The 12769-nt window shown below is 50.4% G+C and overlaps 2 protein-coding genes across 4 annotated transcripts in view; one reads left to right on the top strand and one right to left on the bottom strand.

Moving 5' to 3' along the window:
* The window catches only part of CCDC157 (coiled-coil domain containing 157), a 14202-nt gene extending 7852 nt beyond the window's left edge, over positions 1–6350 (bottom strand). The window contains exons 1-2 of one of the 2 annotated variants that reach the window (XR_457049.1): positions 6216–6350; positions 358–616 (exon numbers count right to left, since the gene is read on the bottom strand). Coding sequence is in view for 1 of the 2 variants with exons in the window: in XM_007461191.1 (XP_007461253.1) it covers positions 358–616; positions 6216–6261 (305 nt within the window). In the remaining variant the exon portion in view is untranslated. The remainder of the gene's footprint in view (positions 1–357; positions 617–6215) is intronic. The other variant, XM_007461191.1, reaches the window with a different exon arrangement.
* Positions 6351–6422: 72 nt separating this feature from the next.
* Positions 6423–12769, top strand: part of SF3A1 (splicing factor 3a subunit 1) — a 20176-nt gene continuing 13829 nt past the window's right edge. Inside the window, exons 1-2 of one of the 2 annotated variants that reach the window (XM_007461189.1) lie at positions 6423–6610; positions 9322–9443. In XM_007461189.1, the coding sequence (XP_007461251.1) occupies positions 6548–6610; positions 9322–9443 (185 nt within the window). In that variant the 5' untranslated portion in view covers positions 6423–6547. The remainder of the gene's footprint in view (positions 6611–9321; positions 9444–12769) is intronic. The other variant, XM_007461190.1, reaches the window with a different exon arrangement.

Raw genomic sequence — 12769 nt, 5'->3', positions numbered from 1 at the left:
GGTCCGTGCCCCGGTCCAGGAGGATCCCACATGCCGCGGAGCGGCTGGGCCCGTGAGCCATGGCCGCTGAGCCTGAGCGACGGGAGCCTGTGCTCCGCAACGGGAGAGGCCACAACAGTGAGAGGCCCGCGTACCGCAAAAAAAAAAAAAAAAAAAAAAAAAGACACACAGCACAGCATGACACAGGTGAGATCGCTATGAGGGCACTGAACCAAGCTGGCTCCCGACAGCATTCAGTCAAAGGTGATTGTTGTCATCAATGTCATCACCCTGCCAGAAGCGGATCCTGTGGCTGCTACTGGTTTATGGGGTGGGTGCCAGCATCCTGAGATGACCAGGTTTGGTCCAGGCTCTCACCTGTCGATGACCAGCTCCAGCAGCACAGCGTGGGACAGCTGCGTGAACTCGGGGTCACCCGGCACGTGGTCGTAGTGCTCTAGCAGGGCCACCATGTCCAGGTCACAGGCCATGCGGTCAGGGAACTTCCAGGAGGGGAAGTGCACAGGCCCGGCACGCGAGAACACGTCTACGATGGCGCCCTGAAGGTCGGTGAGGTCCCTGCGCAGGCTGTCCATGCAGGCCTGGCTGCCCAGCAGGTGTGCCATCCTCTTGGCTTCTGGGGTGGACAGAGAGGATCCCTGTTAGCCAGAGCCATGTGGCTGCTGCTGGAGGAAGCTTCTGAAAACCCCAGAAAACCTGCTGAAATCCAACCTCGACCCTGGGGAGAAGTCGGTTCCCTGGCCCCTTTGGGACCTGCTTGTGGGTAACCTCACCAGCCTCCCTCTCATCCAACCTACCCCACGCCCACACTACTGATTTCCTCGGTCCACAAATTCCTCTGAGGACCTGTGTGTGCCAGGCCCCTGCTAAGTGCTGGGTGGATACAGCTGTGCATGAGGTTGTACCTGCTGTCCTTCCCTCCCTGAGCAAAGCACTGGACAGGCTACTGACAACAAAAAGACAGTTGTAGCTACAGTATGTTGGGGAGCACTGGACCACCCTGGCCACTCTCGTCTCCTGCCTGGACTGCAGCAGCAGTCCCAGCTGGGCCACAGGCCTGTCCACTGGAACTTGATCCACTTCTGCTATGGAGACCTGGGCCAAGCCCATCTGACCACATCACACTGGCCAACAACCCCTCAGGACTCACTTTGGCCCTTAGAAGAAAGGCTACCTCCAGGCACACCCCTCCCCTTGTCCTCTCTCGTCACCTCCCCTTCCCTCCCCTCCACTCCACATACCATCAGCTACAAGCAGCAGCTCCTGTGCAGGCACTCGTTTCTGAATCCATGCCCATCTGTCTCTTCCATCTGAGTCATCCAATTCCCATCACCTGCCTAACTTCTCTCATCCTTCAGGGTTCCCGGACATCACCTCCTCCAGGAAGCCTTCCCTGAGCACCCTCCAGCCTGGCTTAGATACTCCCTCTGGGCTTTCCCCATCTTGGCCCTGATTGCTCTCTGCAGGAATGGCCTCTGCTCTCTAGGACAGGTCCTCACCACACCTCAGTCACTGTGGTATCCCCAGTATGGCAGCCTGGGGCCTGGCCTATTGCAGATGCTCACTGACAAATGAACGACTAGTAATTGAATGGAGAAAAGAAAAAGAATCCACAAAGAAAATTTAAAATACCTTGACTTTGGGAGGAAAACAAGTCCTGAAGTGTAAGAGAGGAACACCTGAAAATTTGTGTGGATAGCTATCCTAATCACTCTGGTGACAGGGGGCCAATTATATGTTGATACAGGGGTCCCAGTCCTGCTCCTTTCTGGCTGTGTGGTCATGGGCAAGTCACCGCACCCCTCTGAGCTCCAGCTGTCTCACTTGTAAGATGGGGATACCATCCCCCATCAGGCCAGGTGGTATCTGCAAGTAACGTGCTTGGTCCAGGACTTCCCTGGTGGCACAGTGGTTAAGAATCTGCCAATGCAGGGGACACAGGTTGGTTCCCTGGTCTGGGAAGATTCCCACATGCTGCGCAGCAACAAAGCCCGTGAGCCACAACTACTGAGCCCTCGTGCCACAACTACTGAAGCCCACGTGCCGCAACAAGAGAAGCCACCGCAATGAGAAGCCCGTGCACCACAACAAAGTGTAGCCCCTGCTCACCACAACTAGAGAAAGCCCGCAGGCAGCAATGAAGACCCAACACAGCAAAAAATAAAAAAAAATAAAAAAGTGCTCGGTCCAGGGCAAGGCACCAGTAAAAGTTCTGCAGCCATAGTAACTATTATTACTGTGATTACTATTACTAGCAGTAACAATAGCAAAGACCATCCTTGTCTGGAGCTGCTGTCTGCCTTCCATATTTACTTTTCGCCCCTGCGGCCCGCACAGATTGCTTCCCTTCCATCTTTGCCATGTGTGGACATCTGAAGACAGTGAGTTGGATGAACCATCCCTGGCCCTTGACTCAGAAGGTCTGGCCCCTCCCGTGGCTCTTCGCAGGCCTCTGACAGCAGGTGTCAGAGCCAGCAGCCCTGTGGATGCTGAGCCCTGGTCCCTCCCCACCCTGCAGTGGGGAGCCCTTCTCCTTTGTGGTTTTCTCAGCAGCAGAAAGTTCCTTGCACCAAAGCCCCACCCTGCAGCAGGGGCTGCTTGGGCAGGATTTAGGCCCCCAGGAAGTCCAGGCCTGGTGGGGAAACCTCTCTTCCTCCAAACTGTTTCCATCTCCCAACCTTCCTCATTGCAGAAAATGGCACCCTCACTGGAAGCACCTGGGCACTTCCTCGAATCCCTTTCCTTTATCCCCACATCCAGGCACCCAGTGCTGCCAGCTCCACATCCCACCCACTCTGAGAACCCGCCACCTCTGTCCATCAACACTGCTCCACACTCCCCACCTCCCCCAGACCACTGACCCAGCCTTCCTGAGGGTCGCCCTCTCCCCTCTGCCCAGCACCCCCTCGCACCTTGGCGTCTCACCCCCATAGAATATGCTTCCTCCCCATACTCTGTCTAAATAAGATGCCTCCCTCAGATCCCCGGGCTGGTGAGGTCCCCTGTTACACATTCTCAAAGCAGCCTGTGCTTTTCCCTCCCAGTACACACCACAGTGGCATGGAATCGTTGAGTCATTATTTGCAGTTGGGAATCCGACTCCCTGCGAGCACATAGACCGTTTTTTAGTTCACTACGGTATGACCTGGCCACCTGGGCTGGGACCCGAGGGCCTGCCTGTGCCCACAGGTGCAGAGAAACCCAGAGGCCCCAGGGTGGCTCCTGAGGGCAAGCCAGCCTCTCCGGCCTCCCAGAGGACTGGGCCCTGTCCTCACCTCTGCACAGGTGCCTGTCCGTGGAGCTGGATGTCTGAGTGCCCCCAGCTCTTGGACTTGCCTGTGGGCTTTCAGGCTCAGGGTCAGAAGCTCAGCCAGGTGCCTGGCTTCCCGTGTCCAGCTCTGCAGTCCCTGGGAGTGGATGTAGGGAGAGTGAGGGAGTGGGCACTCAGGGAGAGCTTCCTGGGAGTGGGGGGCAGGGAGGAGGCTGTCCCAGAAGAAGGGGGTTGTTTCAGGCTGGAGGATGGGGCGAGGGAAAGGGCAGGTGGGGTTGCCAGCCTTCAGCCTGAGCACCACTGGCTCTGACGACAGGACCTACTGTCGGCCACTTCCCAAATCCACCTCCTTTATTTATTTATTTTTATTTTTTGGCTGCACCACGCGGCATGTGGGATCTTAGTTCCCTGACCAGGGATTGAACTCGCGCCCCCTGCATTGGAAGCGCAGAGTCCTAACCACTAGACCGCCAGGGAAGTCCCCAAATCCACCTCCTTTAAACAGATGAGGAAACTGAGGCTTTGGGAAGTTAGGGGGCTAGCCTAAGATCACTCAGGGAGCTGGGACTCTTGAGTCCAACATCTCTGCTCTGTCTTCAGCCCATACTGCTTCTAGAGCAGCACTGGACAAAAGAAATATAATGCAAGCCATGTATGGGTTTTAAAATTTTATACTTGCCACATTAAAAAAACTAAAAAGAAAGAGGTAAATTAATTTTAATAACATATTACTTAATATACCCAAAATATCTCTTCAATGTTAAATCAATATAAAATATTAAGTCTATTTCTTTGCATTAAGTCTCAAAATCCAATGTCTATTTGACACTTATAGCACATCCTAATTTGGACCAGGCACCATTTTCATATACAGCACCACATGGGCTGGTGGCTACCATATTGGACAGTGCAGGGGTAGGGGGTCAGATCCTGTGTTCATTAAGCAGATGGTGACTGAGTATCTTCTACATGTTGGGCATTGTGTCAGGGATAGGGACAGAGCAGGGCACACAGAGCACTGTCCCCCAGGAAGCACCATCTATGTCTGAGGGTCTCTGCAGGGGGCAAGTCTTGGTGTGTCAGCTCTACAGTTCCACCCACAGGTGGGGTGATGAGGAGTGCCCACACCACACACACACACACACACACACACACACACACACACACACACACAGGTCCACTTCCCACATACAAATGTTGCCCCAGTGATGGCCTCTCATAAGATATTGCCAGCCATGAGGTGTTATGTCCCCAAAGAATGAGGCAGAAGCAAACAGAAAAACCGACTGAAACATTCTGGGTTTCCTTCCTGGAATGGCAGGAAGGAAATAAATACAGCAAGCAAGAAATCCCACCCCGGGAGGAAGGGTTTTCAGGTGGCAAAGCACCTGGAACTCAGGAGCTTGCTTGTGCAGACATGAAGAAACAGTGACCTGTTCACCCTCAGATAACTACAGCTGCCATCTGGGGCCATCTGGGGCCAGATGTTAGATTCTGGTTCTGATGAGCAGCAGCAAATGCCAAAGCAGTAAGAATATACAAGAGCAAAACACAACATTGAAAAACATCCGAGGTTACCCTACGTCGTTTCTTCTGAACAGTGGGGATTTGCAGATACAAGCCTGTTTTGAGAAACGTGTGTGTGTGTGTGCGTGTGTGTGTGTCAAGTGAAGGAACATTTGACACAGGCTTTCTCTGTAATTCCTGGGTCCTGAGTAGAACCCTCACCCTGAAGCTGCCAGCCCCTCACTGTTCCTGAGATCACACAGTGCTGGCACTAATTGAGCCACCACTACCCTGGTGTGGGAGCAGCAGGTAACTCTGCCTCTCCTCAGGCCCCTCAGCCCTAGGTGGACTTTTAACTCGCAGAGAAGTGAAGGAGCCTTTCCTGCACTCCCGTTTAACGTTCGAGTCCTTTCCCTCTCTTCTCCCGCTTCTCTCTCGAGACCCCTGGGACCCTACCCCTCAGGTAAAGATTATGCCTCCCTCCTGGCCAGTGCACCCATGGAAACACTTTGGAAACTCTAAAACCATCTAAATGGCAGTGTCGGTCTCTGACTCAGGAGTGCTACTTGCCTGGATCCCTGGGGACACTGGAGGAATCCAGTGAAGACAAAGGAGTAAGTAACTGCCCTAATAGAGAAGAATGGCCTGGGTTTGGATTCCCACTCCACCATGTGAACTGAGGATGTGAACCTCTCTGTCCTCACCTGTAAGTAAGTTGCTATATGAAATAAATGATGGAATGCATGTAGTGTTTGGCACATGGTCTGGCTCATGGTACGTGTTCAATAAATCCTAACTATCATCATAATTCAACATTAATAATAACAATGACATAAACCAGCTATGGTGTGTATGTGAGGAAGAGAGACGGGGAGGAGATTTGGGATGGCATCTTTTCCTATCCCCCCTCCCCCACCCCCCATTTCACAGGTGAAGAAATTGAAGTCCAGGCCAGGGTTCAGGCGTTGGGAGAGAGCAGAAAGGGAGGAGAGGATCTCAGGAGGGGAAGCAAAAAGGGCGGGATTCGAGGTGTGCTGCGGAGCGGGAAAGTGGTCCGCAGGGACCAACCTGCGGGCGTGAGGGGTGGAGCCTAAAGAGGAAGCCTTGATTTGAGTTGGTCAACGGGGTTTGAGAGCGGGACTATGGAAGCCAGGGGTGGAACTGGAAAAGGCAGGCCCGCAGGAAAATGGACCCGTGGGAATTAGGGATTGAGATTTGGGAAGGGGGTCTGAAAGAGGTGGGCCTGAAAGCAAAAGAAGGGGCTGGGGGAATAGGGAGGCGGGGCTTTGGCCAAAGTGGGAGGCCAATGGGAGAGAGCTGGGGCCTTGGAAGGCGCGGGTCGGAGGGAGAGAGGAATCTTCTGGTGGAGTAAAGGGTAGGGGGGCCGGGGCCGTGGGGTGCGTGCGAGGGCGTCGGCGGGAGATGTAAAACGTCTCACCAGTCTCCGGCGTCGCAGCCTCAGCCACTGTGTCTGGTCGGCTCATGAAACTGCCCCTAAGTGCCCCTGCCGCTGCTGGGATCCCCGGCAAAACCTATACCGGCTCCCCGACCGCTGCCACGGCAACGGCGTCTCTCGAGAGGGAGGGGCAGGAATTCACGTCACGGAGAAGGGGCGGCCCCGGAAGTGCGTCAGCCTCGCCCCCCTCGGCGACGACTCGCTCGGCCGCCGCCATCTTGGGAGCTTGTTGTACTGTTGCTGCGGGGAAGCCGCTTTGACGCAACACCGCTCACCTATACAGAGGCGGACTGGCATCCCTGAGCGTCGCAGTCATGCCGGCCGGACCCGTGCAGGCGGTGCCCCCGCCGCCGCCCGCGGCCACCGAGCCTAAACAGGTACCACGACCCCCGCACCTCGACCTGGGCCCTCCCCTCGGGCGCGGGCCCTCTTTACTCGTGCAGGAAGAAACGGCGGTTTGCTAGGGCTTGGAGGGACTCCAGGGCCCAGGAGGCAGCGCGCTTCCCGCCTACCTTCTGGTAGCGAAACAAGCCTGTTAGAACAGTAGTTCTCAAAGTGTGGTCCGCGGACCGGCTAGCATCACCTGGGAGTTTATTAGAAATTCTGAGTTTCCACCCTAGACCTTTTAAATCAGAATCTGCATTTTAACAAGTTCCCAGTGTGATTCATTAAAATTTGAGAAGCACTGATCCAGCGCATCCACCGGTCTTCTGTGTTAATTGGGCCCACCTGCCCCCAGTCTTTGCCCAGGAGTCCCTAATTTCCCAGCCTGCACGGTGCATCTTTGAACGTTAATTCTCAGCATCTGTGTAGTGCTTACTCTAAGCCAGACACTGTGCCAGGCTCCGACGCACAGCAGTTCCTGCTTTATTTAGGGAGCTCACACACTAGTGGGGAGACAGATATAAGTGAATACTCAATAAATGTTTATTGCCTCAGTTACCATAAATGATACAGTTTCAGCCAGCCCTTCAAAAGGTCTCAGTCAGCTAAGGAGGAAAGACCGTGGGTCAGTAATTGCAGTGTGATATAAGTATCAAGTACAAAGGAGACAGGAATTCTAATCAACATTGCTTTGGTGGGTTATAGGGGAGATTAAGGTAGGTGAAGCCCACCGGTGTGAAAGGTATATTGCATTTAGAAGAATGAATCAGTAGTTCACTAGATAGGTGATTGGGAAGGGAAATACCATTCTTTATTCATTCAGCAGACATTTATTGAGCACATCCTGTATGCTGACCACTGCAAATACCTATGTATCCCTCGCATTTTCCCAGTATCTTGGGGAAAAGTAACCAAGGTAATACCAGATAAGTGCCAAGATACCAAGGTGGGAATCAGATGGTGCCTCTTGTCAAGAGTAAAGAAGGTTAAAGCATAGGGTTGGGAAAGTGGTGGTTAAGAGGTGTATTTCTGGGGATTTGAAGTTTTCCTAGGAGGCTATTGGGAGAAAAGGAAGGGATGTAAGCCGGATAGTGACATATTTGTGTTTCAGAAATTCAGGTAAACAGTGATGGGGAGAATTGCTAGGAGGACAGGTTAGTCATGTTATTCAAAAGATGTTGAGAGCCTGGCCTAGATTGTGGCTGGGGCATGGTACAGAGGGGATGGGCAAGCTCAGATCACAAAAGGGCTGTGGTGCAGGCTCTCCCTCCAAAGTGATGCATTGGAATCCTGGTTCTGCCATTGGGCCAGTTAAGGTCTCTATTCCTCAGTTTGTCCATCTGTAAAATGACAAGACAATAATATAATAATAAGAGTACTTAACCTTTTAGAGCTCTGTAAGGGTTATAGATTTAATATGCTTAAAGTGCTTAGGAAAGTATGTGGAACCTACTCTGTGCTTGATAAATGTTCTTATCATTGAACGTGTAGGCTGAGGAAGGGAGAAGAGACCCACGTTTCTGCCCGGGATGACTGGAGGCATGGTTGGCCGTTCATGAGGAAAGCGGTTAGAGATGAAAGTGCCCAGAACTGCTGGATCTAAAGCTTTGTGGCACATAAGAGTGATGTGGGACGTTGACGGGGTAGAATGGTTCAGCCTATAGGTGCTAGGGGAAGTGGAGGACGTTTTGTAAGTGCCTGACTGAGGACAGTGTGTATAGTGTGAAGAGAACCAAGAACAGAATTTTGGGAACCCCTAACACTATAGGGCAGGAGGTGAAACAGGGGCCAGGAGAGAAACTTGGATGGAATGGTGAGCAAGAAGGAAATACAGGTGAGAATGGGACCTGGGAGTTGAGAGTTCTGTGAAGGAGCGGTCACTGGTCACACGGCCAGATAACTGGTACAGCTGGATGTAGGCCGTCATTTTTGACTTTGGCATGAGCACTTGAAATGAAGGGGGATCAAATGGGAGGTGAGCAAGTGGGAACGGCAAGTCTGAGAGAACTCAGGCTATTTAGCTACCAGAGGAAGGCGGGGAGAAGGCAGTAGCAGAAAGGAGCATGAGGGCAGAGGAGAAACTTTGTTTCTCCAAAATGAGAGACTTAACCCTTTGTTTACTAAGGGGAAGAAGCTGGTGAGGAAAGAATATTGGAATTTATGGGGCAGTTAATGTTGAGTATTCCAGTGGAGTTTCACAAAACATTTGAACATTAAGTGATGGTTTAGACTATGGAATGGATGCAGAGGGAAAGGGCATTCAAGGCAGAAGAAGTGGCCAGCAAGGAGTTTCCCATTTCTTTATTCAGCAGACAATTCTTACATATCCCGTATCAGGCACATCCAAGGGTGGAGATACAGGCATGGCCTTCTGGATTCTGGAATGTGGTTTCTCAGAACGTGGTTAGATTCCCCCCCTCCATCTGAATCACATGGACCCTTGGTAAAAATGCAGATTCCCAGTGTCACAGAGATGCTGTAGCTGGAGGGGAGCCAGGGAGACTGCTCTTTTCATTGGTTCCCTGGGAAAGTCCCATGCAAGCACAGAGCAGTTGAGAGAGTGGCTCTTCTGGAGCAGAGGTTCCTGACTCAAGGAAAGTCTCGATGAATTGGGCAGGAGAGTCTGTATTCTCAATAATATCCTAGAGGAGTTTAACGGTTCCAAGCCAGGAACTTTAAGACCTTCCTTTTCCTGTTTTCACAGCCCACAGAAGAGGAAGCATCTTCAAAGGAGGATTCTACCCCTTCCAAGCCAGTGGTGGGTATTATTTACCCTCCTCCAGAGGTCAGGAATATCGTTGACAAGACTGCCAGCTTCGTGGCCAGGTAACATAGCTACTCCTGCTCGTGTGGGTCACGGGTAGATTTTAGTATCAAGAGCTCCTGAATTTGCACAAGGGTAACACTTGGGTTTTTAGAGTGGTATTGTTGGCTTAGGCCTGTCAGCTCGTCTAAAACCACAGCATGGTGTGAGGTAGGCAGTGGGCAGGACTGACATCGCTAACATGGTATGGTCGTGGCAGAGTACAAGGCACACCCAGCTCCAGAGTCACCAAGAACCTGTGCTTCCAAACCGAGCCTGAGGAAATACCTGGAACGCTGCTTTGTCATGGATAATGTGTGTCTGTATCTGAGCTGCTGGCCTTAGGAAGACAAAAGGGAGTTGATCATTCTCATTGTGCAAGGACTGCATTTCCTTTGACCCATCTGCAAAATGGAATAAAATAACACCTAGAATTGTTGTGAGGCAGGGGTGAGGGGACTGAGTGCAGTTCGGGTACATCATGTAGCTATTACTTCAGATGGCATGAAAATCCGCTTGATTTCCTCTTGTTCCTCCCCATTACACTTCCTCAGATGGAGTCTTCTTGATGGCCACTTGACTCCAAAGGTCAACCATCCCCTAGTTTAGGGCATTTCAAGTATTCCTTTGGCAGCCAGCAGGCCACATCCAGCCTACAGATCTTTTTGTTCATTCTCAACAATATATAATTTTTCAACTTTTGAATGAGTTGTCACTTTAAAAATGAGATTGCACAGTAAATCTGGATTTCTGGCTTCTCTTGATGAATTGGACGGCTCCTTGCGTGGAAGCAGTAGCTGGCCTTGAGCAGACTGCTGCCCTCAGTCAGGGCATATGCTCTCCAGGGAGCCACACCTTGACCCTGAGGCAGCATCCCCATCACAATACATCACTTAACAAATGGGTCCTTCCTTTCTCAGCCTCTTTTTAAAATGAAACATAGAAAGAGGTTACTCTGGTTGATGTCTTTCACTGTGTCAGGCTGCATGCGGGTGAACCTTTCACATTTCAACGGCTTTGACCAACCTGGATATTGGGTTAAAACAGCTCTGTGCTTGATTGAACATTATTAGGCCATGTCACATTTAGGGCAGCAGGTGTTGTGTTTATAAGTTTAATATTTCATAGCAACGCTTATTCTTCCCCTTGTCCCCTGATTGTTTTTTTTTTAATTAATTTACTTTTGGCTGCATTGGGTCTTCATTGCTGCGTGCAGGCTTTCTCTAGTTGCGGCGAGCAGGGGCTACTTTTTGTTGTGGTGCACGGGCTTCTCATTGCAGTGGCTTCTCTTGTGGCAGAGCACAGGCTCTAGGCATGTGGGCTTCAGCAGTTGTGGCACATGGGCTCAATAGTTGTGGCTCGCAGACTCTAGAGCACAGGCTCAGTATTTGTGGTGCGTGGGCTTAGGTGCTCGCAATATGTGGGATCTTCCCAGACTGGGCCTCAAACCTGTGTCCCCTGCATTGGCAGGCGGATTCTTAACCACTGCGCCACCAGGGAAGTCCACCTCCTGATATGTTTTCCTATTTAAAACAATAAATAGGAAAAGAGTGTAAGAGGAAGAATCACCACAGTCTTGTGACCAGAATAGCTTCTACTAGCTGTTTTCACTTTTTCCTGTTTCCTTCTGGCCCTTGGCATCCTTTTTTAGATTCTTATAATACTAGTAGAGATACTTTCATATCCTGCTTTTTCCATTTGCACTGTGTTGTAAGCATTTTCCTGTGTTGCTCCACGGTCTCCTGGTGCTGCGTGGTCCTCTCTGGAAAGGATGCACCATGTTAAGGTGATGGGCCTTCCTTGACTTGGCTGACTCTGTATTTTCCTTTGAAGTTGTTTCCAACATATCAGTTTGGCAAATGAAGCTATGGGGAAGTCTCTGAGCATTTTCTTTCCCTTTCAGATTGTTTTCCTAGAAGAAAATTCTGTGTGGCACGTTACTGGCTAAAAGAGCATTTTAAAATATTTCTTATTTTGCCAAGTAGCTTTCCAATAATTTTGTGCCAGCCCCCAAATTAAGAATCTCTCCAAGTTCCCTTAATAATAAATCTATATGTCCACATCTCTAGGTCTGTTTTTGACTATGATGATTGCCTTATAGGCATTTCTGAAATCTGTGGACTTGCTTTTGTTTACGTTGCTGTGAAGGGACAGAGCAGCATCTCACTCTGGGTTAAAAGCAGACATACAGGACCCTCTGCTTTACTTCTGTTGGGTTCACATGTATTGATTGATTGAGCATAGAGTAAAAAATCACCAACCCAGTGTGGTTTTCCAAAAGGAGTTTTTTCTCTCTAGGTTTGGTCTTCCCTTCCCTGTATTTTACTGTCAAGAAACTAAGGGAAATTACTCTTAAAAAGTCCCACCAGCTAGGTTGAGTCAGAATCATGTCTTTTTCTGCTGAAATCTATTCCTTGTGTTAGAGAATATAATTCTAAAATTAACATTAAGGTAATTTAAAGCAACAGAGTAGCTTGGAATGAACGTGCCTGCGTTCTCGTTTTATATTTCAGATTGTTCCCAGATGTGAGGTTATGGCTTAGGAGGCGGTGGTAGAGGAGACAACCAGAGCCCCCTTTTCTAGCAGCCCTTTGTATGGTGGCCTAGTTTAGCCTTATTTAAATGCACATTTACCCTCATCCTTGTGTGGCTTGCGTTATTTAAGGGGGTGGAAGAATGCTTCTTCCTCAAGCATGGGGTTTCAGCTAGACTAATGCATTGGCACATTCAGACCTCATGGTGTTAGTCACGCTGCAGAGTGTGACCAGAACTTGTGGAGGAGCTAGCCAGGTGCTCATGACCACTGCCATGGTGGCTAAACTGGGCCACAGCGTCACCTGCACCCTGTCTCCTGCCCTGTCTTCAACTGACAGGGCCAGGGTATGAAAGTGGAGTGACCCGGGTGCCACCAGCCTCTGGAGCTGTCCCTTGGTGTGTTTGGGGCACCTCTGAGTGCCGGGCTCTGGTCAGAGGAGTGATGGAAGCCCCCCAGATCATCTCTCATCTTTATAGGACAGCCCCTTCTAGCCTTCATAGGAGTAACAGTCCGTGGCATTTGCAGGCCACTGTATGATTCAAAAAGACTTTGGCATCTCATTAACTAATTCGATTTTCTCAGTATTTCAAAGTACAGAGAGAAGGTGGTTTTTGCCATATTTTACACATGGGAGATTGAGTCAAAGAGAAGTTTGGTAACTTGGTGAGTCAGTAGTGAACCCAAAACTTGAATGTGTCCACATCTGTGTCTTTAAGGCTAGTGCACTTCCACAGATGTTGTGGATGTGTGACACCTTGAAATATTACTGTTGGGATTCTTTAAAAAAAATAAGGGTTCCCTACAAATCATGAG

The sequence above is a fragment of the Lipotes vexillifer genome, unplaced genomic scaffold, assembly GCF_000442215.2.
Source record: "Lipotes vexillifer unplaced genomic scaffold, Lipotes_vexillifer_v1.1 scaffold691, whole genome shotgun sequence".
Lineage (NCBI taxonomy): Eukaryota > Metazoa > Chordata > Mammalia > Artiodactyla > Lipotidae > Lipotes > Lipotes vexillifer.
Note: the sequence above shows the minus strand (reverse complement) of the source record. Positions and strands in the feature narration are given on the sequence as shown.